Raw genomic sequence first — 23,039 nt, forward strand, 5'->3', positions numbered from 1 at the left:
TCCATATCAGGAATTTATGTGAAAACAGGGAGTCAGTACAGTTCAGGGGTTAATAAGGTGCCGTGCAAGGAAGTATTTCATAAAGCAGGAGAGGTGCTGTTCAGCTCTCCTATATTCTGTCCCAATCCTGTTTGGCACCTACAGCACCACTGGGGTGTGGAGTAAGTGCAAGGAACACCAGTGGGAAACTGTGCTACAACAAAACAGAGAAATAGAGTTTTGTGGAATTTTGTCATAAGCAACTTTTCCTGCTTACATAAAACGTCCCTGAGCTTCCACTTGAGGACTTTTAAACTAACAGACAGTATTTCTGTGCTCGCAGAAAAGTTCTTTTATCTTCAAAACACTTATGACACGCAGCAGTGTAGTCTAAGCAGAATATTGCCTGTGCTTCCTTGGGATGACTGTTAGGATAGTGGAGGATGAAAGGGTAAAGGCAAAAATGGACAGAGCTTAAAACAATTTATACAAAATCACAATTACTAGAGTAATGCTGGCATTAGAATCACGGAAGCACAGAATCATTCAGGTTGTAAAATACCTCCAAAAAAAAGTCATTTCTGTCTATGAAAACCTGAAGCAAGTATCTCTGGCAAAGCACATGCTTGCTGTTTCATATAAACACCAGAACCACACTTCCTGGAGCAAACATATTTGTCCACTAGGGCTTTACAGCCTTTAAGTGTATAATGGGTTTAAAGGTAAGAAGGGATGTATTTTCATGGAAGTCAGTTAGTTTTGTATTACAAGGCTTGTACTTTATCCTCAGAAGAAAGATTTTGAGCTTTATTCTGGAAAGAACTAACTATATCTGTAGCTTTATATACACACACATACATATGTATACACTGCATTGTAAACAAGCAAAGTGGACAACAAAACTCTGGCTGACTTTAATAGGGGAGCACAGCAGTTTCCCAAGGCTGTACATTGGATATGATTGCACTGGAGCCCAGAGGCTCAGTCAGTTAAACAGGGGCAGAAATCTTTGCAGGATTAAGTACCTTAGATGTCAGGTCTTGTAAAAATGAGATGTTTAATAATTAAAGGTATCAAAAGAGGCTTGAACTGGCATTACCTCCCCCTCCCACATATAACTAACTTGCTTAAATGGCATTAATAAGAAAAGCTCCCGAGATTAAATTATTTAAAGTGCAACAACTTTATAAAAGTTTTTTCTTTCCTTTTCAAAAGTGAGCATTTTATGCAGACGCTGGCATTTATGAGAGGGCAACTTCGCAGTGCCTATAGAGATCTCAAATACAGGTTCCTCTGAGATAATATAATAAAGTCAAAAGCAATGTGCTACTATTACTGATGACAGAATAGCCACTCCGTAGCAGTGTAAAAGAGGAACTGTTAAGAAAAACAGAGAACTGCAAGTTAAAACGGTGCTATGGAAAAAAGACAGCTTGGAGAAGGATAATAATAATAATAATAGTAATAGTAATAATGATAATAATTATAATAATAATACCATCACATTGTAAAAAAATCCACCAAAAATAGTAGAAGTTTGTGAGAGAAACAAAAAGTTAAAGGGAAAGCAACAAACCGACTCCAAAGTCAGTCAGGGTGAGGGAACACACGAAGTCGCCAAGCGCTGGGGTGCGGCGGGCACGTGGAGTGGGTTCCCAGGCCAGTGGAAGAGAAAGTTGAAAATAACGTTCTTTAAGCCTCTTATTATTAATTGAAGCTGCGGTATTATCTAGACCTATGCCAGGGTCATTTATACCAGGACTGGGGTATAAACCAAAGGGGGAAAAAAAAAAAAACCCAAAGGGGAAAAAGAAGCAGTTTGGAAGCCCCGAGTGCCCCCGCGAGTCCCCGAGCGCCGAGGGGGAGCCCAGCCCAGCCCTTCCCCTGCCGAGAGGAAAACCGTGAAACCAACCAAAGCCAAAGGGAAATAACCCCAAATATCCGTGCTGCGGGGGGCCGGGGGGCCGGGTCCGGTGCAGCCCTGCGGTGACGGTGCCGCTTCTCTCTCTCTCTCTCTCTCTCTCTCCCTCTCTCTCTCCCTCTCCCTTGTGTCTCTCCCGGCAGAAGCTGGCGGTGCTGGTGGGCAGCGGCTCCAGCGGCAGCGCCAAGCCCGGCGTGGTCCCGGCGCTCCTGAAGGCTCCGGGCGGCGGCGGCAGCCCCGGCGGCAGCCCCGGGCACAGCCTGCCCCTGGCCGGGCACAGCCTGCCCCTGGCCGGGCACAGCCTGCCCCTGGCCGGGCACAGCCTGCCCGTGCCCGCGCTGCCCGCCCGGGCGCCCATCGCCGTGGTCACGGCCACCCTGCACGGAGCGATGGGCGCGGAGCCCCCGCAGAGCGCGCCCGTCAACCTGCAGGGCACGGGCAGGGCGGGGGGAGCCCGCAGAGCCCCCGACATCGGCTCCGGCGCTCAGGTACGGCCGGCAGGGGCGGGGGGCCGGCAGGGAGGGATGGATGGAGGGATGGAGGGATGGATGGATTGGGGCCGGGCGGGCGGGGGGCGGCGCTGCGGGAGGCGGGAGGGGGCGGCCGCTGGGCGGGGGATGTGGGGGGGCTCCGGGGCCAAGGGAGGTGCCAGCGGGGGCGGGGGGAGACCCGCACCTCCCTCCCGGTGCCCCCCGGATGCGGGGACACGGAGAGACTTTCCCCTCCATCCCAATTCCTTCGGGGTGCCGGGGGAGACTGGCCCTTCCATCCTAAGGCCTTCGAGGGGCAGGGGGAGACCTTCCTCTCCCTCCCAGAGCTCCTGGGATGCGGGAGACTTGTCCAGACCTTCCTCTCCCTCCCAGAGCTGCCGGGATGCGGGGAGAGACTTGTCCAGACCTTCCCGTCCCTCCCAGAGCCCCCGGGATGCGGGGAGAGACTTGTCCAGACCTTCCTCTCTCTCCCAGAGCCCCCGGGATGCGGGGGACATGTCCAGACCTTCCTCTCCCTCCCAGAGCTGCCAGGATGCGAGGAGAGACTTGTCCAGACCTTCCCCTCCCTCCCGGAGCCCGCGGGGCGCGGGGCTCGGCTCCCGCCCTGTGAGGGGAGGGTTTTTTCCTCCTGTGACGCTGAGCGCAGAGGAATTGGCCACCTCTTGTCGTTCGCCCCCAAGCTGCTCGCACCTTCTGTCCTTAGAACCCCCGAGGTTTATGTGAAGAAGCGCCGGCGGGGTGCGGGGGCTCCCGGCGGTGCTGGTGTGGTGCCGGTACCTCAGGCAGAGGGGAGCTGGCAGGCTGCTGCCTCCAGGTCCAGGTGTATATGTATGTTTAATGCTTATGTTCACAGTAATCTAAATATGGAGTGAGTGCATTGACCCAGTGAAAGGAGGGGAAGGGGTGCTGTTTGTTTGCTGCACACCGCGTTTTGTGCAGTCCATTAAACAGCCACGAGAGAGAAGATTTTACTCCAGTCACGGTGTGTCAGGAGAGAGAGATGATGTTGATGAAGTTAAAATGTGAAGAAAACGGCAAAGCCTTCCCAAAACTTTGGAGAAGAGGATGTAAAGCGTTATTGCTCGCATTGGCAATGTGGATTTCTTTTCTGCTTTCTGCACATAGAGGCTGTGGTAGCCTGGTTTTTTTCCCCTCTGATTCCCCTTCACAAGCTCAGGGTACGAGTCTCTAACAATCAGGAAAGGACACAGTATGGATAAGGGCAACAGCCAAACTGCACCCGAAGATGTTTGTAAGTCAAGGTTATGTTGGAATGCGTGAGGCTTTTTAATACCCAGGAAGTGTCTTCCTAAACCCTGGACAGGGCGTAACCATCACCTGCTGTATCCACTAACAAATGGAAAGCACATCCAAGCACTTTGGGAACCAAATTGTCCTGTCACTTTTTCTGGAGAAACAGCACTATCTTCAGCTGTTACACTGAGGTAGCCATGTGGGGAATTTGATTTTGAATCTCCATTCTGTATTCATGCTGGGTAATTTCCTTTATTGAAGGTGTTGTTTATGCTTTATTGAAAAGGTACTTGTTGCTATCCCAGTAGATATTTCTTAGAATCATGGAAAATAACTGTATAAAGGATAATCATATGAAAGATAAAAGTTTCAATATTACAATGGTCTATCATTTTGTGAAGGACTATCTTTTACTGTCACTGGCAGGAGCCATAGGAAGAAAAGAATCAAAAAAGTGAAGGAAGAAGCTTGAAATAACGTTTAATGTATTTAGGCTGAATAGTGAAGCACCAGCAACAGGTGCTGGAGAGCAGTGTGGGTTAGAACAGTTGGCTGCAAACTGGTGCTCCTGCATGTTTCAATTTTATTATTTATTTATTTTATTTTACATTTACTGATTGATTTAATCAATTAATATTTATTGTTTTCTCTATCCTGAAACAGTTCTTGCCCTGACATTGCAACTTTTCTTGCAAAGAGCAGCTTTGTTTTGAGGAGAGGCTTGTTGTTATTGGAATAGCACAGGAATGTTGACCAGCATTTGGGGTTTGCCTTGGTTTTGGTACAGGAAGAAGTCCAGCATTTTTCTTTAGAAATGTCTTCACTTTGCAAGTTTGCAGCCACTGCAGTTTTGTGATTTGGTATCTCTGATTATTTGTAATTTATGGAGGAAGCAGCTGAGCAGTGGTAAGTTTCTAAAGGAAGGAGAAGCTGAGCAATGGCAAGGTCCTAAAGCAGAGGACTATAGTGGTTTCACCTTTTGAGAACAGGCAGCAAGCTTGGATAGAAACAATTAGAAATACTGAATTATGAAAGTGAACAAAATGCAAGCTGACCTTTGGTCCTAAACTGCCAGGAAGCTTAGTGCTGGATTGCATGTTAATCATCACTCCTCTACCCAAATTAAATTTGTTTTGCAAGGTTTCTTTTTCTGGCTCAATGGAGGAAAAATCTATTCGTGCTTCATGCTCAGTATTCTTGATTGTTCCTGGAGTGGTGATCACGAATCAATAATAGTAACACCTTAGCTACTAGAACTGTAGTGTCAGGGGGAAATTTCATTGCTGATGTTTATTAATAAGCATTTACTATCTCTTTTTTTTTTTTGTGGCATTGTTACAGCTCAGTAAAGTTGTTTGGGTTTTTTTTTTCTGCTGAAATGTATGAAGTTTGTGAGATGGAGGATAATGACAGCTTTCTGCAAACTGGGTTAAAGTGGCAAGCTGATGGTAGTAAATGAGATTACTGGTGTAGTGTAGCCTATTCCTCTGCATCTGCAAAGTGAGGGGAAGGGCAGGGGCATGAAATGTAATGTTATGAGTTTCTGAACAGTGGCTTCTGCTCGAAAGCATGTAGGGGATCAGGATGTGTATACAGTCATCTCAAGTGGTATCTAGCAGGAAGAACGAAATGCTAAATGCAACTCAGCAGAAAAAAATAGGGCATCAAGCACTATAATCTAAATACAGGACATTCAAATATAGATGGGATTAAATGTAAGTTTGGTACAAAATTTTCATTTGGGCAGCTGCGTGTCAGCACTCTCTTTTTTAGGCTGTTGTTTACCCAGCAGATTTTTAAAGTGATTTTGAAATGTTGTTGACTGTAATGGAAGCCATATCTGCATTGGAAAAAGTATCTAAGTAAATAAATACATAACAGATACTAAAGGATTGTTTAGATATCTACCACGTGATTTATTTGAAGCAGGAAACGAGATATTAAAAAGGATTGAAAGGTGTAAGCCTAGGAAATGGTGAGCTGCAGGAGTGAGTGCTGGGTCTGAACTCCTCCCTGGCAGCCTTTCAGTGCCAGTCCCGTGTGTGAGGACATGACTGATGGAGCTACACTGCTGAGAGAGTCCATGCAGGGATGTCATGAGTGCAGCTCTTGCTCCCCGCTTAGAGAAATGGAGCTCGGAGCTTCATTTGGATGATCTGGAGCAAGTTATGTTGGCAGAAGCAGAATTTTGCTGGCATAAGCTGAATTTTGCTGGCATATGCTGTATACACACTAGGAGTGCTTTGCCTTCAGAGAATTGCTGTTGCTGTTCTGTAGAGAGAATGCCCTGGAGCTCCTGGGCAGTCACAGGATATCAGCATGACTGTACCTACATCATATTTTGGTATGAAGAGATTTTAATAGAAACCTCTCAAATTATGCTCTTATTGTAATGATAATATATATATTTAATATTTTGTGGTATTTGCCCTTTCCTCTTCTTGCCACCATTTCCTGACTGAAAGCGGGATCTGAGGTTGCTTTGCTGAAGGACAAAGTCCCATCTGCTGTGCTGGAAAAGAAAATGCCCCTCTGCCGCCTCCTCCTTCTCTTCTAAGTAGCAAAACCGTGGGCCAGCAGGCATCCCAGAGCCTAGTTTGGGGAAAGCAGGAAGCCTCTGGGCCATTTGGAAGACAGTTGGATGGGGAGAACAGGCAGAGAGGGGGAACACAGCTGTCAGACCCCTCGGCTGCCTCCCAGGAGCTGCGGCGAGAGACAAAAGCGGTGGGAGGGCACGTCTGCACCGGGCCATGGAGCACCACAACACACACACACGACTCCCTGTCCACCAGGACTCCACAGCCAGCGCAGATCCTGCCTTCTGCTCCTCTCTGGGCTTCCCTTCCCACACGTGTGTTGCCTGGGTGGGCTGCAGGGAAGTTTGGCAGGTGTCCCCTGCACGTGTGCCGGGGCTCGGCTGTGCAGGGAGGTTATTTCAAAGCAAAATACAGCACGAGGATTTATAGTGCTATAAATTCTTGGCAAGATAGTAAACTGTTCTCCACAAATGCTTCATTAACTCCACAGCTCACAGAACTACTTGTGTCCGTGTTTAAATTGAGCAGGCTACTCCATTTCTTTTTTTTTCCCCCCAGGAAAAGGTGGCTTTTATACGTGTAGGAGGATGCTCAGATATACTTCTTAGCTATCTATATATTCAATTTGCTAGAAAAAACCTGCATTCTAGAAGTTTAACCACATACCCCTGCCCGCAATGGCCATTTTTCAGAATAATTTATTTGTAGAATGATTTATTACCTTTCTCTTTGCCATCCCACTTAATGTGCTCCACTCTGCTCTCTGTAAAAGTGCTTCCTCCATAATTGGAAATCCACCTGCGTGTATGACTAAGTCTTTTTGGCTTTTATTTATTATTTGTGTTGCAGCAGTACTTAGAGGTTTTATTTATAGATATATTTACCTGTATTGGTTATGTGGCTATATATAGCTTTTATTCCTATGATCCATGTTACAACAGTGACAGAATACATGGCAGTAGTTAATTTAGCCTTGCAATATGGAGTTATTACGACTAAGGGGCTATTATTCCATATTTTACTGTTGGAAAACTGAGAAATAAAGGATCCATTTATGCGGGTCCATTGACGGTTCAACACGGGAAGCTTGCGAGGGTTGCCCTAGGCAGGATCCCTGGATTGGCAGCCACACCACTGGCCTTTTTGGTGATTGTGACAATGGCTCAGATGTGTCCATCCTGTACGTGGCACCCTTAGGGATAAGATCTGTCCCCCAGGTCCTTGGAGCTCCGGCCACTTTCGCCTTTTCCATAGCTCTGTGCCCATCTGCCTCACAGCTCCTCCTTCAGCACCCGTGCAGATCCCAGCGTGCTGAGGGGCAGGTGGAAATGGTCACCAGTGAGCTCAAGGAAGGATGAAAGAAAGATCCAGAGGCTCCACATAGCTCTAGGGGAGGGGAAAAACAAAGACCTTGTGCTAAGGGTTATGAGTGCCGTGGTCATTCTGGCCATCTGTGGAGCACCAGCTCCTTGGCATCAGGAGCGTACCAGACTGGCTGGAATTGCCAAAAAAACTGCTGTGTTTCTGAGCCCATGACTTCAGCTCTTACCATCACACCAATTGTATTTTTCCCCTGTTGACTTGGCCCAAATTGTGCTGTTTTTTACAGTCTCCTCAAACGTGAAACAGGGGCTGGGGTTCCTGCTGGGGCCAAATGAGCTCTGTGAGCTTTCTCCTCCTGCCACTTTGTGAAGGTGTGGTAACTGTTCTGTGAGAAATCACAGCACAGGAGAGAACTCCACAGGAAGTTTTTTTAAAGATTATTTTAGTTTTGGACCTTAAAGGATTCTGTGTTACATATTCAGTCTCTTCTAACATCCTTTGATAGCTTTAAGGCAAGTTATCTTCAGGAGATATTTGTAAATGTAGAATGGGAGAGATGACTCGGCCAAATGAAATTAATAATCATAATAATAATAATAACAATAATAATAATAATAATAATAATAATAAAGAAAAGCACCCCAAGGATTCACAACCCTACACACCATCCAGTGATCTTTTCCTGTCACAGGGTCTTAAGTTTTAACTCCACCATGAGAATGTTGTAAAGAGCATGGTAATTTTAGGAAATGGATTATAGAACATGTGTGACAGATTTGACTTGTATTTGCACCCTCTTAGTTACAGGTTTACTGAAGGAGGTTGATGAATTTACTCCATATTTAAATATGGGTAGCTAAGAGCAGGATTTGGCCTTACTACTCTGATATATACTGCGTAAAAGCACTTTAAAATTTGTATTTCTTGCTAAATAGCATAAAATTACATCCTTTCAGGTTAATTAAACCGTTTTGCAATGCTGGTTGCTGTTGATGGGATATTTAAATGTCAGATTCAGAATAAGCACTTATGCTTCCTGATTATAAATGGCTTCCTTTCAAACACCCCAGTCATACGTATGTGGTCAATACATCTAAAGCATGTGGGTTTCTGCTCTGCTCCACCTGCATTTCCATTTGGGCCACAACAGGGTCAGGCACCCACTGGTGTCAAAGGCTGAATAAAGAATCTCAGGAACTGAATAAGACCTGATTAGGCCCAACGTGGGATTCCTCACACAGCCAAAAATTCCCGGTGAAGGCAGCGGAGTGTTCAGCAGGAAAGGACAAGCAGAAGTGGACTCACGCTGGCTGTTGTAAGGATCCAGGAGCAGCCTTTCCAAATTTGTTTCTGTGGGAGCTGACGAACAAACACCCCACCGGCAGAAGATTAATGACCAGGGAACAACAGCAAGTCCAGGTTTTGGAGACAAGACCATGGTTCTGTCCCCTTTCTGTAACCTTTCTGTCACTAAGCATCCCCTCTGCACCTTCATGTGAAGTGGGATGTAGGTATGGATGTGCTCCTTCCGTGTTTATGGAATGGATTTTCCTCCTGTGAGTGTCTGGGAAGTGTCTCTACCGAGGAACACGAGCAGAAGGAGATTAACTGAAAGCTACTTTTGTTCTGTCGATGATTCCTGATCCTGCTGGAGAATGATGGAGCTCTCAGCACATTTTGTGTGTCTAGTCCTTATAGCCAGAATTAATTCATTGGCCTGTGTACAGAGAACCAAACCAAGAGCCCAGGTTAAATGCCGTGCTCCAGTTTCATGCCTTTTCTTGGGACCAGTTTTAACTGCCTAATAAGGAAAGTCTTAAAAGTTAGGAATAAAAAGATTTAGAAGCTTGGGCAGCAGGTGAGGAAGGTGATTCTGCCCCTCTGCCCCTCAGGTGAGACCCCCCTGCAGAGCTGCTCCAGCCCTGGGGAACAGCACAGCAAGGACATGGAGATGTTGGAGCCAGTCCAGAGCAGGCACCAAGATGATCAGAAGGATGGAGCAGCTCTGCTGGGAGGAAAGGCTGGAGAGTTGGGATTGTTCAGCCTGGAGAAGAGAAGCTTCAGGGTGATCTGATTGTGGCTTTTCAGTGCCTGAAGGGAGCCCATAAGAAAGATGGAGAGGAACTATTTCCAAGGGTGTGGAGTGACAGGACAGGGGAGAATGGCTTCAAACTGACAGAGATGGTTAGATGGGATATCAGGAATAAATCCTTCCCTGCGAGGGCAGGGAGGCCCTGGCACAGGTTGCCCAGAGAAGCTGTGGCTGCCCCAGCCCTGGAAGTGTCCAAGGCCAGGTTGGACAGGGCTTGGAGCAACCTGGGCTAGTGGAAGGTGTCCCTGCCCATGGCAGGGGTGGGACTGGGTGGGCTTTAAGGTCCCTCCCAACCCAAACCATTCTGGGATTTTATGAATATATAGGGAGTCCCCTTATGGACACTTCTGTGATATTTTCATACATACTTAGGTATCATCCACGTAAACAAAGTTCTGATCCCTTGTGCTAATGCTGAGAGTTTACAGCACATTATTGTTTTGATGCTAATCAGAGTATCTCCCATGGAGAGCTTTGATTCACTTCAGAAAAGCGAGGAATGCTCTAAAAACGGTGATACTCTGCAGCTATTTCATTGTAATTGGAGGCTGTCTGTGCCTCACGGAAATTACCAGGCAAGCATTCTTGAAAATGTCAGAATTTTCAAGTTAGTTCTATTTAAAATGGGGGCACAAGAATGCAGGGGGACGGATAGAAAATTTGAGGGCTGTGTGATTCAAACTTGAAGTGCAGTTTGTAATAATGAAAGATGATCACTTTAGGGCTGGGGAAATCATCTCTTAGGTTTCCTAAATTACAGGATGCATAAACACATCCACTTATTCTACATGTGCTGTTACTTTAATAAAAGGCACCACTTTAGAAAATGAAAGGCTTTGGAATATTGCCAAATGTCTTAGTTCTATTTATTGTCAAAAGGTGGGGTTTTTTCATTATCCACAGAGTTTGTGGGATAGTTGAATAATTTGATGCCAGACTGCAAACTCTGTATTTATCTTATTTCAGTGTTCATCTTGCAAATACAGGCATGATAACATTTCCTGTTGCTGTTCTGACTGTACCAGGATTTGGCAATTGGTCTGCTACTGATCTCGTGATGTGCCTTTGTGTCTATATTTAAATTAATTGGAAAACTGTAGCAGGAAATACTGCTCTTAAATTATTTTATGTATAAATGCAGGGGGGGGGGCAAATGTGGGTGGGAGAGGTGGAGAGAGAGAGACTAAATGCTGTAAACACAGAGTGCTGCTGAATACTCAAGTAGTAAATAGAAATATCTTAGAAGTCATTCCTGACAGTAATAAAAGCAGCAATTTGATTTCATCTGTGGGTAATAAACTGGTTTCACATTGCAATAAAAGTGGTGCTTATGTTATATTAATATTTATTAGCACTTATTGATGTTAGGGTTTAGTTGTTCTCTTTTCCTCACATCACAGCCATTTTATAAAAACTCAAGTTAAATTGCTACACAATAAGCAATTAAAATTGTTTGTGCAGGTGAGAGAGAGAGAGAGAAGAAAATAATCTGCCTGTGGAGATATTCCTGTAGGGAAGGGCAGCCCCTCCCTGCTTAGAGAGCTGTGCTCAAAGTGATGGAGTTCTGTCTCCCCCAGTGAAAGATTTGGCTCTCTGAGAGCACATCTCAGCCCCCGAGCTCGGCTGTGTCCAGATCAGGGTTTTTTCCTGGCTGTCCTGTTGCCTGAGGGGGTGTTTGTGTCCCCCCTGCCCTGCCCTGGGCAGGGTGGGCACGGTGTGCTCTGTGCAGTGGCCTGGCTGTGTGACGTGGGGGGGGCTGCAAACTCACACAGTAAAGTGAGTCAGAAAGTGCTCTGATCCAAATTTAACCAAATTTGTTCAGCTCCAAATTTAGAGAATAGCTGAATGGCAAGACAGAGATATTTCGATTCCCATCAGTGACAGGGACAGTGTGTTGGCGGATGCCTGTTAGCAGCTCTAGCGTGTTTTTGATACTCATATATGTGTGTATGGGTGGGAAACAACTAGTTCCTTTTATTTATCATGAGCCTCTTTCTTCTTTGACTGCCTTTAAATCACTCTTGGGCTTGATGTTCCTTCAGAGCAGATAATTCTCGTGCAGAAGGTGCACTGTAGTCTTGAGTCACGTTTTTGGCCTCTCAGTAGAAAGACTTGCATTGGACTTGGATTTTTATCATTATGAAAACTGAAATATAGACTCTTTTAAAATAAGGCAGGTACCAGGCAAGGTAAGACAAAGCAAAATTCTTTTTGTTCATCTTACAGTCAGGCTTCAATATCAATAATTTCAGAAAACGGGCTCGAGTTTATCCTTCACTTGAGCATAACCCTGAGTGTAACATGTGTATAATTCACATGCCTTCAGCAGGATTAATCATGTGCTTGTAACTGAGTTTGTATTTACCTGCTTTTCTCTGCTGGGGTCTTAATCTTTTTGATTGTTCTGATTCTTTGGCCAAATATTGTCCTTGGAGATTTGACCAGTGAAAGCAAGAACATGATCCCAGTGCCTTTGTACAAGATGTTTCATTAATGGGTACAACTGTTTGTTTGGGATTTTTTGCTCAGTGAGATCTTTATTATAGACCTCTGCTCAGCCTGTTTCTCTTTGGTTTTATTAAGACCCCGTTTCAGTGACTGTGTCATCAAATTGGCACGTGCAGTGATGGATTGTGATGTTACAAACAATTTGATTGTTGCATTCCTCACTGAATCAAACAGTGAGAGTGGCTGGGTGGGAGGGAAGTTCATTTTTATATCCAAGATCACTGAACTAGCAGTGATTGAATAGGTAATACCACGACTGCATGACAGCTTTGATAGGATTTAAGCAACATGGTGTTTCCTGTAGTTTGCTGAACTGGTAATGATGATTTAAGGGTTCTGCCTTAAATGTTTTCTGTCCTTATGGGTGTAAAATTAACCCACAAGTCAGCCTTGTTTAATTTACTGTAATATTCCTTTCTCTTTGAAGAATCAGTACACTAACATATTTTTAAAAAGCAGATATTTTAGCATAATAGTGACGATGATATTGTAGGAATTTGGCAGGGATACTACAGAGTATGATTTTAGAATGATAATGGTAATTAGATGGTAATTAGTTAACATTTGCTTTAATAAAACCCCACCACTGTATTTGCTGATTTCACAATGTTTTCTTCAGAGTGAAACATTACTGTATTCATTCCCCCTGCACTTGTCTGTTCAAAATACAAGCCAATAATCTATATTCTGTATACTTGTGCCACTTTCTAACCTTTCTTGTTATATGGAAAATTAGACACTCCATTTGTTGGTGTTGCTGCAAAAGTCCAGCCTCCCTAATAAGTATGAGAGGATAAAAAGCTTCAGGTTTCTGCCCTATCTGTGTTCTTAAGTGGGCTTTAGAGCCAGAGGGAGTGGCCTTGAACCATCACAATGATGGCTCAAAGTGTTTAGACTCTCAAGTCTTGAGGCATATGAGCTCAAACTCTAATTCCTCTGGCCCGAGTCCAGAAATTGGGTTTGAATTTAGAAGTTCTTACACTGCACAGAACCAGAATTAAAGTATACCATGATACACACACTGCCTTAATGACCAAGTCTTAATAACAAAGGGTTACTCAGCAAATTCTCTGAGCATTTTCACATGTGTGAGTTTGGAATATCTCCACCGAAGTCAGGTCTAGTGAAGCTTGATTCGTATGAGCAACTAATCTACAAGATGCATCACTATAAGATGCATCATTTTCATTGTCATTTTTCTGATAACAATACAATGGACTTGGTAAGGAATTAGTTGTTGTTGTTGTTATTATTATTATTATTGATGCATTTTCTTTGAAAAGGAACTTTTAACCTATAAAAAACCCCACTGTCTTTTTTATGTGTTCATCCTAATTTTTATGATATTTATGATGATTCCATGATTGTCCAATTAAAAAAAAGAAGAAGAAAATAATACATCTTTCCCCTTTTAGCTTTGGGAATGGCTGGGTTGAAGTTCTGATCTCTACAGTGTTATCCATAGCATGGACTTTGGCTGAGCTAAGACTCATAAATGCTCATGATTCTGCCTCGATGAAGACATCATGGTAGCACTGTCTGATTTGCATGCTGAAAACACAACATATTTTCTATCTCTGTCATTTATTTCTGGCAAAAGAGATTTAGACCAGATCTTTGTAAGTACTTCAGTGTGGAAGTGCACTGGCTGCCCAGAGTTCAGAACTTAGATCCCAAACTCTGCTCTCAAGCCTGGGCCCAGGTGAAATCCAGGAATGCCTCTCTTTCTGCCGGTCATATTCCCAAAAAATGTTTGCACTGGGGCACTGTAGGAGCTGCTGCCACATTAACAGGGCTGGACAGGGGGGTGGCCAAAACTTTGGAATGGTTGGTTCTCTTTTCCCCCCTGGATGTTCTGTAACCACTGGGCCACCAGACCACGTTCCTTCTTCTCTCACTGACTAATTTAGCAGAAAAGCTTGAGAGAGCCTCTCTCCCGAGTTAAATAGCTTACAGAGCCATGTGTGAGTGTAGCATCTGAAACACTCCTTCCCTCAAGTGGATGATTGGACTCCCAAGAGACTGGTTGAAGGGAAAGATGGGAAGGGGAAAGAAAAGCAAGGCCGGTTTCCGTGGAGTGTGTTTGGAATGGAACTGGTTGAAGGCAGGTTGGTCTCCAGGAGGGGGCTCAGGGAGGTGAATCCCAGTGGGAATGAAGCAGGTCTCCTCTTTCAGAGCCAAATACCAACGCCTGGAGCCAGGAATGCAGCTGACACCTCAGGGGTGATGTTTCCAGACGTGTCCCAGAAGCAAAACTTCAGGTGTGCGGCGAATATTGATAGTTGAGTTTGAAGCACGTGAGGATTTCCCTGTCTTTGAGGCCTGGCAGCAGCTGAGGGGGGGTTTCAGAAGCGGATTTTGAAGTCTTTAGTTGGAGCCACGTGTGACACAGGCACACTGGGGCTTTCTAGGCCTTCTAGGACCTCGGAAGATGTCCCTGTGTCCAGGTTTATCTGGGACTAGCAGGATGAAACATCCTAAGTAGGAGCCAGAAAAAGCCCTAGGGGGTAGATAGTAAACCAGAGTTGTGGTTTGACTCTTCTTTTCTTATGATTTCTGCACTCTAGAAATAGATACAATTTCAAGGCTTGGAAACAAAGGAACCTTTGCTGACTTCAGTGTTTATAAAGCTAGTTCTGCTAGCACTGGCATTCATGTAGCATCTCAGGAAGAAAAGAAGATTTTCTATTTACTAGCTTTAAAATTTCCTGGCTCTATCCTTGCAGGGAAGCACTGGTGCTCACGTTGGTCTCTATTACAACTCTGGAAAAGTATTATGTGTAATATATTATTTTGTGTTCTGAAGTGTAGTTTGTGTAGTCACATATATATATATATATGTATCTTATGTATGTATTTATGAATTTTTTTAATACAAGCATAAATTTGCCAAATCCTTTTACTGCCTGAGCATAAAAGATCAGCCTTTTTATTTGGATCATCCCAGAATCAATGACATTTGTAAGCGAGTGCTACAGAGTTTATCACCCTCCAAGACTAAATAAAGCTATTTTCTTTTACTAGAAGGTGGCACCTCTGTGGCAATATCTGCAATGATTTTTCACAGCTGCAATCCTAGAGCTGTGGAATACCAATGTTAGGGATTCAATAGCAGTGGTGATTCCACCATGCTGTACTAAAGCAGTATTTACCACTGCTTTTGTTGACGGGCAGGTGGCTCAGTATTGCTGAGCAGTCTGCCTAAAAATGACATGATGCAAACTTGTGGGGTGTACTGCACGTTCAAATTAACATTTGCTGGGAAAGTTATTGAAAGTTATCGCTTTCTTTTTATTTTTCTTTAATTACATCAACTGCATAATGTTAAGATCAGACATATTTATGCACACTCTGTATGGAATTCAGGCAAAGTCTTCGTGTTCCTCCCCCGAGTTCTGTGCTCAAGGAAGTAACTTGTGGTCCCAACATCCAGTTATTGCGGCTGAACTGATCTCATAGCTCCCTTTCTCAAAAAAGGTTGGAACTGTCACTCCATTTTCTTCGCGGGTTTTGTCTTCCCCTCCCTCTCCCCCTCCCCACTCCAGATAAGAAACGTTGCTTTTCCCCTTGTCTGTTTTCTGTCGGATACTTTCCTGAGCAAATTCAACTTCCTTTCTCCTGGTCGGGAATCTGAATTAGCTCAGCTCAGGCCTGACAAAAGGGACTGTGTGGCAGCAATTAGATCATCTCAGGCTGTCACTTCCCTCTTGTTTTCCAGTCCCTCAGAGTGACTGAAGGATGCCTGGTAAAAACTCAGAGCAAAGAGTGCAGAAGCAGCTCCGAGCCCTCTGGGTGGTAAGGTGGAACGATTTGGAAGATAATCCCAATCTTTCAGTAGCTGCTAATGGGCCGTTCTCTTAGGCGAGGATTCCCAGATCGCTAAGGGATGACGGTCATTGCCTCTATTTTTCCTCCCCTTGCCTTCTCCTTCCATCACTCCTGCCTGAGCTCACTCGAGGGAGAGGGTAGGAACTGCTTTGTGTGACGCTGTGCATACATTTTCCCTTTGCTCAGGAATATTTCTGCAGACTGTGAACAGAGAATAAGTAATTTGAAGACATTAGTCATTAAAAACATCATCAACCTGGAACAGTTTGGTAGTTGAACAGCGAATCTTTTATGAATCAGCTGAGCAAGAGACTATAGGTGTGATCACAGCTGCTGAGTGTTGTTGAAACTCAGTGAGCCTGTGCTCATTTGTGCAGGAGGAGGAGACTTAATTAATTGAATACGATTTCTGAATAAGGCTTCAAATCACAGAACAGGTATGTGCATGCTAATGCAGTTTGCATGGCCGATCTTCCTTTTTCTTTTTTTTCTTTTCAAAAATTTAGAGTGTGATCTAATGGCTGTGCAAAAAATCCTGACTGTTTCCTTCGATAAAAATAATGGTGCCTTAGAAAAAATCCCGACCAGTAAATAATGTGGTGGAAGCCGTGTTTAAGAACAGGTATTTGGCACAGCTCTGTACCTTCTCGTGTAAGTAGCTGGTGGGATTTCTGAACCAGGGAGGCTCATGGACTGTATTCATCACATTTTCCCTTTGCCAGAATACACTGTGTTCAAACAGAGTTTGTATTTTGGAGTGCACCCAGATGGGAACGTGCGAGTGGAAAGAAGCAGTCTGAAAATCCTGAGGGCCGTGGTAAAAGCTGAGATAAATTAGGTGGTGCTCTGAAAAGCCTGAGAGCCCCAGGAAGAGCAGAACATTGTTTGTTTTATCTCTCCATATTCTCCTGACACCCACAGCAGCTGTGATCCCACCGTGGGCTTCCTGGCACGGGAGTGGTGATGGAAGGGATGAGTAGGAAAACCTGAGCAGCAACTAAGAATCGGGGGTTCCAAAGCAGGTGTGGAATTTAGGGTGGTAACTTCATCTCCTGCTGCTTGTGGCCACCCCCAGTGCAGGACCTTGTAAAGGGCAGTGAGAGCAGCTGTGACCCTTCCCGGATAAAAGTTCTAGTTGTTAATTTGTTATAGCGAGGGTTGGTTTAAATAGTATTTTTAGTGCCCAAAGAAAGGGTGGTTTCGAAAACACCAATATTTTGACTTGTCTTTATGATTGGCTACTTCTTAACAATAATACATGTACATGCAGGAGCATGATGAATGAATTCTGAGAAAAGAGAGAGGGAGAGAACAAATGCTTTTAAAAGCTGGAAAATCCTTAAATTCCTGTGAAATTCCAGCGAAATTACTGTTTACACAAAGTACGTGTCTGAAATAACAGCATCCTTAGGATACAGTCTGAGTGTGAAACTGAAACATTATTGCACCTGATTATTTAAAATACACTCGTTTCAGCAGATTTTTGAAAACGAAGAGTGATTTCCACGGATTTTTATACAGGTTGAGTCCGGGAGGAAAGAAAAAAAATACGTGTGTGTACGTGTCTTGCAGGAGCCTCAAAGTTATGTCCGAGTGCTCAGTGCTTTTTGTGGTGGAGTCTCTGGAAAAATGGCAGCACTGAGATGTTTGGGTGAGCGGGCATCCAGGATTAGTGAGGGAAGGTGCAGGAAGTTTTAGGTCAAATGAAGTTGGAGGCTGCTTATAGTGCTTGGCATTTATATAAAGCAAGCTCAAGGTTGAATGCAGCATTCAAGTTGTAAAATGGATGTAGAATGGGTAAAAAAACCCCTGCAATTACTTCAGCGACGATCCATTCAGGTTAAGAATTTTCATCTTTGCTGTTGCCATAGCAATCTGTTCCCCTGTCACTACCACATTAAAAATCCATTCTGTAAAACTGTTGTTGCCAATATTGAACACATAACAGACAAAAACATTTTTTTTAATAGCTTAGGTGTCTTATTTGCAACACGAAGAGGACCTAGATCTTAGAGAGATGCATATGTACTCTAAAAAGGAAAAGATTAGTGTTTCTGTTATACATTGTAGGAACACAATATTTGTGCTGCAGTATTGATGTCAGTACAAAATAGTTTGCAAATAATACAGCAATGCAGTGTCAGTTTAACTCAAATAATTGAACTGTTCAGCTGAGCTACACCAAACCCGTATGTCCCTGAGTTAAGCACTTTCTTTGGTGATGTGCTGTGGTGAAAGGCTTTTCAAACTGTGTGGCTCTTTAACCTTCTGTTACTCGCTGAGCCTGATTCTCTTTGGTGAGTGACCGGAGTGATTTTACTTATCCTGGTGTAATTCTGGAAGGGGAGGACAGTTTTACATCTGTGATCTAATCCTAAACTGCTCAAGGACCCAAGCACAACAATGGATAATGAATGATAGGAATAGGTTATTAAGCATTTTTTTGATGCATCCAAAGGAGGGGGAGAAAAATCTCTGTAACTCAAAGCAAACATAGCAATGTTCTGACAAATGTATTTGCACACACTGAGTAAAATGCAAATATCTTTCAATATAGTAGATATACATATCTGTATATATATATAAAAATATGTATTCATTCAGGTCTGAAATGCAGAATTTACTAAAATCACAAATATGCCAAAGTCCTTGATTTAAAAACTATTTTGACTAAATAAGTCAAAACATGATATTTGGAAACTGAACATATGGCCCTTACTCTGATCACTGACAATGCAAATCTCATCCCTGTTTCTGCCTCCGCATCCTTTTATCCTCTGACCATCTCTAGCCCTTGAATTCTTATTCCCTGTCCATGCCACACTTCTTTGTTTCACTTTCTCTGTGTTCCACTTGCCACTGTCCCCACACTTCTGTCCCTCAGTTGTCTGTGAGAGCCTCGATCCAGGGATGGTGTTGATTTAATGCAGGAGAAGCACAGGAGGAGAAAATACAGCAAATAGCTACAATGCTATTGGGTATGAATAGAATTGAGGGTGAGAAGTGATTTGCTTTTTTAGCTGCACTTGGCAATATCTCCTAAATTTTTAATTTTCTTTTGGTTGAATGGGAGGAACTGCTTTTTTTTTGTCTTTTAACGCAACCGTGTCTTCTTCTTTGGGGGCTTTTGAGTTGGTTTTCCCTTTTTAAAGTTATTATTTTATTAGTGAGTAAACCGACCACTGAAAAGGATGGTTGCATCTGGATCCCTTAAATGCACACAGCCAAACCTGAGGCCAGCTGAAACTTGGCTCTTCACTTTCCCCCACCCCTCCACGTCGCAGGTGTTTCAGGGGGTCACCAGAAAAGCCCAGAAAGACTTTGGTAGAGGAGAGATTCAGAGTTATCTTTGACTTTTATGGACCTTTTTTTATTAAAATGCTTAGCGCCGTAAATGTAGAAATAAGGAACTCGTTTATCTTGACAAAAGTGCTGCCATAAACTATTCAGCACTCATAAAATAACCTTTTAAATTATTGTTTCTGCTGGTATCGATAAATTCATACAAAGTGCTTAAAGGTCAGGCATTGCCAGAAAAATGTCTTTTCAGCTTGTTAATTAAAGGTTTATAAGAATGTGCACCCGCTTGCTCTTTGGGCAAATTGGAAAAAGAGGAAGGAGCAAAAAAATAGGCCCACAGTGATGAGAATGATAGCGTGGAATTAGTGTGTGACAAGTCTGTGATCCACCAGGCTCAGCAGGGCAAGCCTGGACAGTCTGGGAGGGAAAACAGGGTGGCACTGGGAAGAGGAGGAGCAAAAGCTTGTTTTCCTTTTTGGTGGGGAGGTGTCTTGATTCCTCCCCTCCTGCAGGGCTGAGGGAGGTGTCTTGATTCCTCCTCTCCCTGCAGGCCAGGGAGTGTGAGCAGTGTTTGACCTGTCACAGCTTGAGCTGTGGGGAGTTTGTCCAGCCTGGCCAAGGACATCGGATAAGGACCTTAACTTTTATATTTGCCAGGCTCTGCTTGTTTGTTTGCCACTTGAAGTGGAACAAAGCAGTGCAAAATGTGCCCAGAGCCAAACTGCCCAACCACCCTTCTGGCACCTGCACCCCCCTCATTGCAGAGCCCACAGCTGGGATTCCCTGCTTTGTACTTTACCATCCTCATGGAGACATCCTGCTCTGCCCTTAAAACCTTGTCCTAAAGGTGAGGTGGCTTGGATGGAACTCTCCATGCCCAGATGAGATGATGTTAATCCATCCCACGGATGAGACACTGGAGGTCCGGCTTGGATTTTCACCTGCACAGCAGTGTAGCCCTGGCAACATTATTTGACCTCTAAATCCAGATTTTTTTTGATCACTAAAGTGGAGACAGGAATACTGACCTAGGCAAAGTGTCCTGAGATAACAGATGAAATGTGTTACAGGGAAAGTACAGAGGCTTCTGTCATTGAATCCTCATGATTTAACAGCTTCAACTATTTATTGCCCAAGCTGGGAAACAATAGCAAAACAATGTAAATTGTGAAAAGTAAAATAGATGCTCAGATATCTCCCTGTCTGAACACACTATAGTGCCATTATTAATGTGAGATTAAAGTTTTGAATTTTTCCTTGGTCATATAATTTCTATACTGAGATTGTTTCCTTGAATATTAAATAACAGATCCTTTCTCTAAAACCATTTTTGAACAGGAGGCTGCGTCTTTGTCACTGAAAATTTCATAACCTAAGAGAGGCATAATTTGTTTCTGTTCTCTCGAGATCACTGCAGAACTCCTACTTCAGGAAAATAAATCTGTTGAATTTTTGAGAGTGCAGGTGACAGGGCTAATGGTGGTTCTTTTCTCTGATACCCACTGACAATTCATCCTGGCTTTGCCTTCAAGTGAAGCTGAGAGAACAGGGCAGTAGTTTCATGGTGTTTCTTGTTTCTTCTCTCCTTCCCACCTTGTCTGGCTCAATTGTTTTGAAACTTAAGCCAAAACGAACCCAGTGGTGCACTCAGAGGCCGAGATGAGCTCCCTCCTCCCAGGGCAGAGGCATTCTGTTCTAGAAGGGGTTGATTGGTTCTTTTCCTTGCAATTGACCTTTGAAATAGTACAAGAAAAGAGATTTGTTGCTCAGACTTGGAGTTTTTGTGCATCTTATCAATTGATAACTGTTACTTATCCCACTTCTCGGTAATTTGATTCTTATCTTTATAATCAGTTCCCAGTTTCACTGTCAGCACTTTGTTATTTTAATGGGATCACAGAGTCATTAAGGTTGGAAAAGACCTCCAAGATCATCAAGTCCAACCTCTGACCTAACACATCATGTATTATGTTGTGCAGTTAGAAAATCCTTGCCAATCCACATGTACCTGGAATAGAAATATCAGGATGTGTGTTTGTGGGGTTGGAGGCAGCAGACACCCTTAAGGCACAACCTTCCAGGAGGAAGGACTTGTTTTAACTCTCTGCAGAGGGTGTGTGTGCAGCCCAGGAGAGGCTGTGGTGCCCCTGATTCAGGTTTCCAGGTAAACCTCGGGCTTCAAACTGTGTGGGGAAAGAAATCTCATTTGGCACAGTAGGAAAATACAGATCAGACTTGTGGTAAACTTTCTGTTCCTCTAGCATGGGTTGGAAAGTTCACTTTGGTATTCACCTTAAGAAAATATGTCTTGCCTGTTTATAGCTGTTCAGCCCTCCTTGATGTTTAACTCAGGCAAATCTTAGGCAAATGCTAATCTTTGCTGAATATGTAACATCACACCCCCAAATGTCTCTGAGAGGAGTAGCAGAGTTAAAAATACAAACCCTGCAGGACAACTTCATTACAAATATTCTGCCTGAAAATGCTGGGTATTCTTATCAAACAGTCTTTTGCCACTTTGTGGGTGAGGTCTGAGAAGAACAAATCGACATGGATGTGACACAGCTTCACTTTCCTTGAGCTTCTATTGACAAATTTCATTAGCAGATTGGGGTAATATTAACATGCTTTATTTACTGGCCGTGATCCAAAACTTTTGTTTTGAGCGGAGTTAAATTTAGAGCAACTGAGCCGGGTCTGTTCTTTTTTCCTTATTAGCTGTTTTTAGCAGCCTGGTGAGTTTTTGTGAGCGGTGACTAAGTGTCTCTTGCTGTTATGATGACAATCATCTGCTTGCTTATGCTGCCAGTGTTGTCCCAACAGCAATAAGGAAACACTAGACAGAAGTTATAAAGCCTTGCCTTGAGAATATTGGCCAGTTAACCAAAATATGAACTTTTGGGTTGAAGCTGTAGCTGCCCCAGCCCTGGAAGTGCCAAAGGGAAGGTTGGACAGGGCTTGGAGAAACCTGGGCTAGTGGAAGGTGTCCCTGCCCATGGCAGGGGAATTTGGAACTAGATGATCTTTAAGGTCCCTTCCAACCCAAACCCCTCAGTGATTCTATGAATTGTAATCGGGTATGAAAGAATGGAAGAGGTTGAAGGGGAAAAGTTACCTGTGTTCTTTACACTCATGGCACTGTTAAATTTATAAGCTCTCAGTTTATTCTATCCTATCTTAAATAGGCTTTGAATAAATTTGTTAGACAAATAAATTTGTTACTCTCACCTTAGAGAAGGGTGAGCAGTAAAAATAAACATGGCTAGTAATAGCTGCTGTTTTGGCCCAAAAGGGTGTCATTTTAGCTGAATGTTGTGTTGCATTGTGTTGTAGTAGATTTATAGGTAATAATTCAGTGTTTACCAGTGCCCAGCAAACTTCTCCTTGTGACCCTGGCTGCCATGACATGCATCATCTTCCCAATGCACGTGTTGGGGGTTCACTGGGGGGCATTTCAGGGGTCTTTTGAACACAAGTTGGTGCCTGGAGAGCCTTCAGCTGTGGCAGCTGGGAAGAGACAAAGAGCTGGAAGGGAACTGCTGAGTCGAAGAGATTCTGTCTGGGAAAGTTCTGCAACTGTTTTAAGCTCTGTTCACCTATTCTGAGCTGTGCTCACCTGTTCTAAGCTGTGCTCACCTGTTCTAAGCTATGTTCACCTATTCTGAGCTGTGCTCACCTGTTCTAAGCTGTGCTCACCTGTTCTAAGCTATGTTCACCTATTCTGAGCTGTGCTCACCTGTTCTAAGCTGTGCTTACCTGTTCTAAGCTATGTTCACCTATTCTGAGCTGTGCTCACCTGTTCTAAG

General features: G+C 43.8%; 1 protein-coding gene across 1 annotated transcript in view; it reads left to right on the forward strand.

Annotated features, from left to right (window-relative positions):
* Nucleotides 1-689: 689 nt before the first annotated feature.
* Nucleotides 690-23,039, forward strand: part of PHF21B (PHD finger protein 21B) — a 59,711-nt gene continuing 37,361 nt past the window's right edge. Inside the window, exons 1-2 of the mRNA XM_017826545.1 lie at nt 690-701; nt 2,044-2,388. Coding sequence (XP_017682034.1) covers nt 690-701; nt 2,044-2,388 — 357 coding nt within the window. The remainder of the gene's footprint in view (nt 702-2,043; nt 2,389-23,039) is intronic.

This window comes from Lepidothrix coronata, unplaced genomic scaffold (assembly GCF_001604755.1).
Source record: "Lepidothrix coronata isolate B3197 unplaced genomic scaffold, Lepidothrix_coronata-1.0 Scaffold129, whole genome shotgun sequence".
NCBI lineage: Eukaryota > Metazoa > Chordata > Aves > Passeriformes > Pipridae > Lepidothrix > Lepidothrix coronata.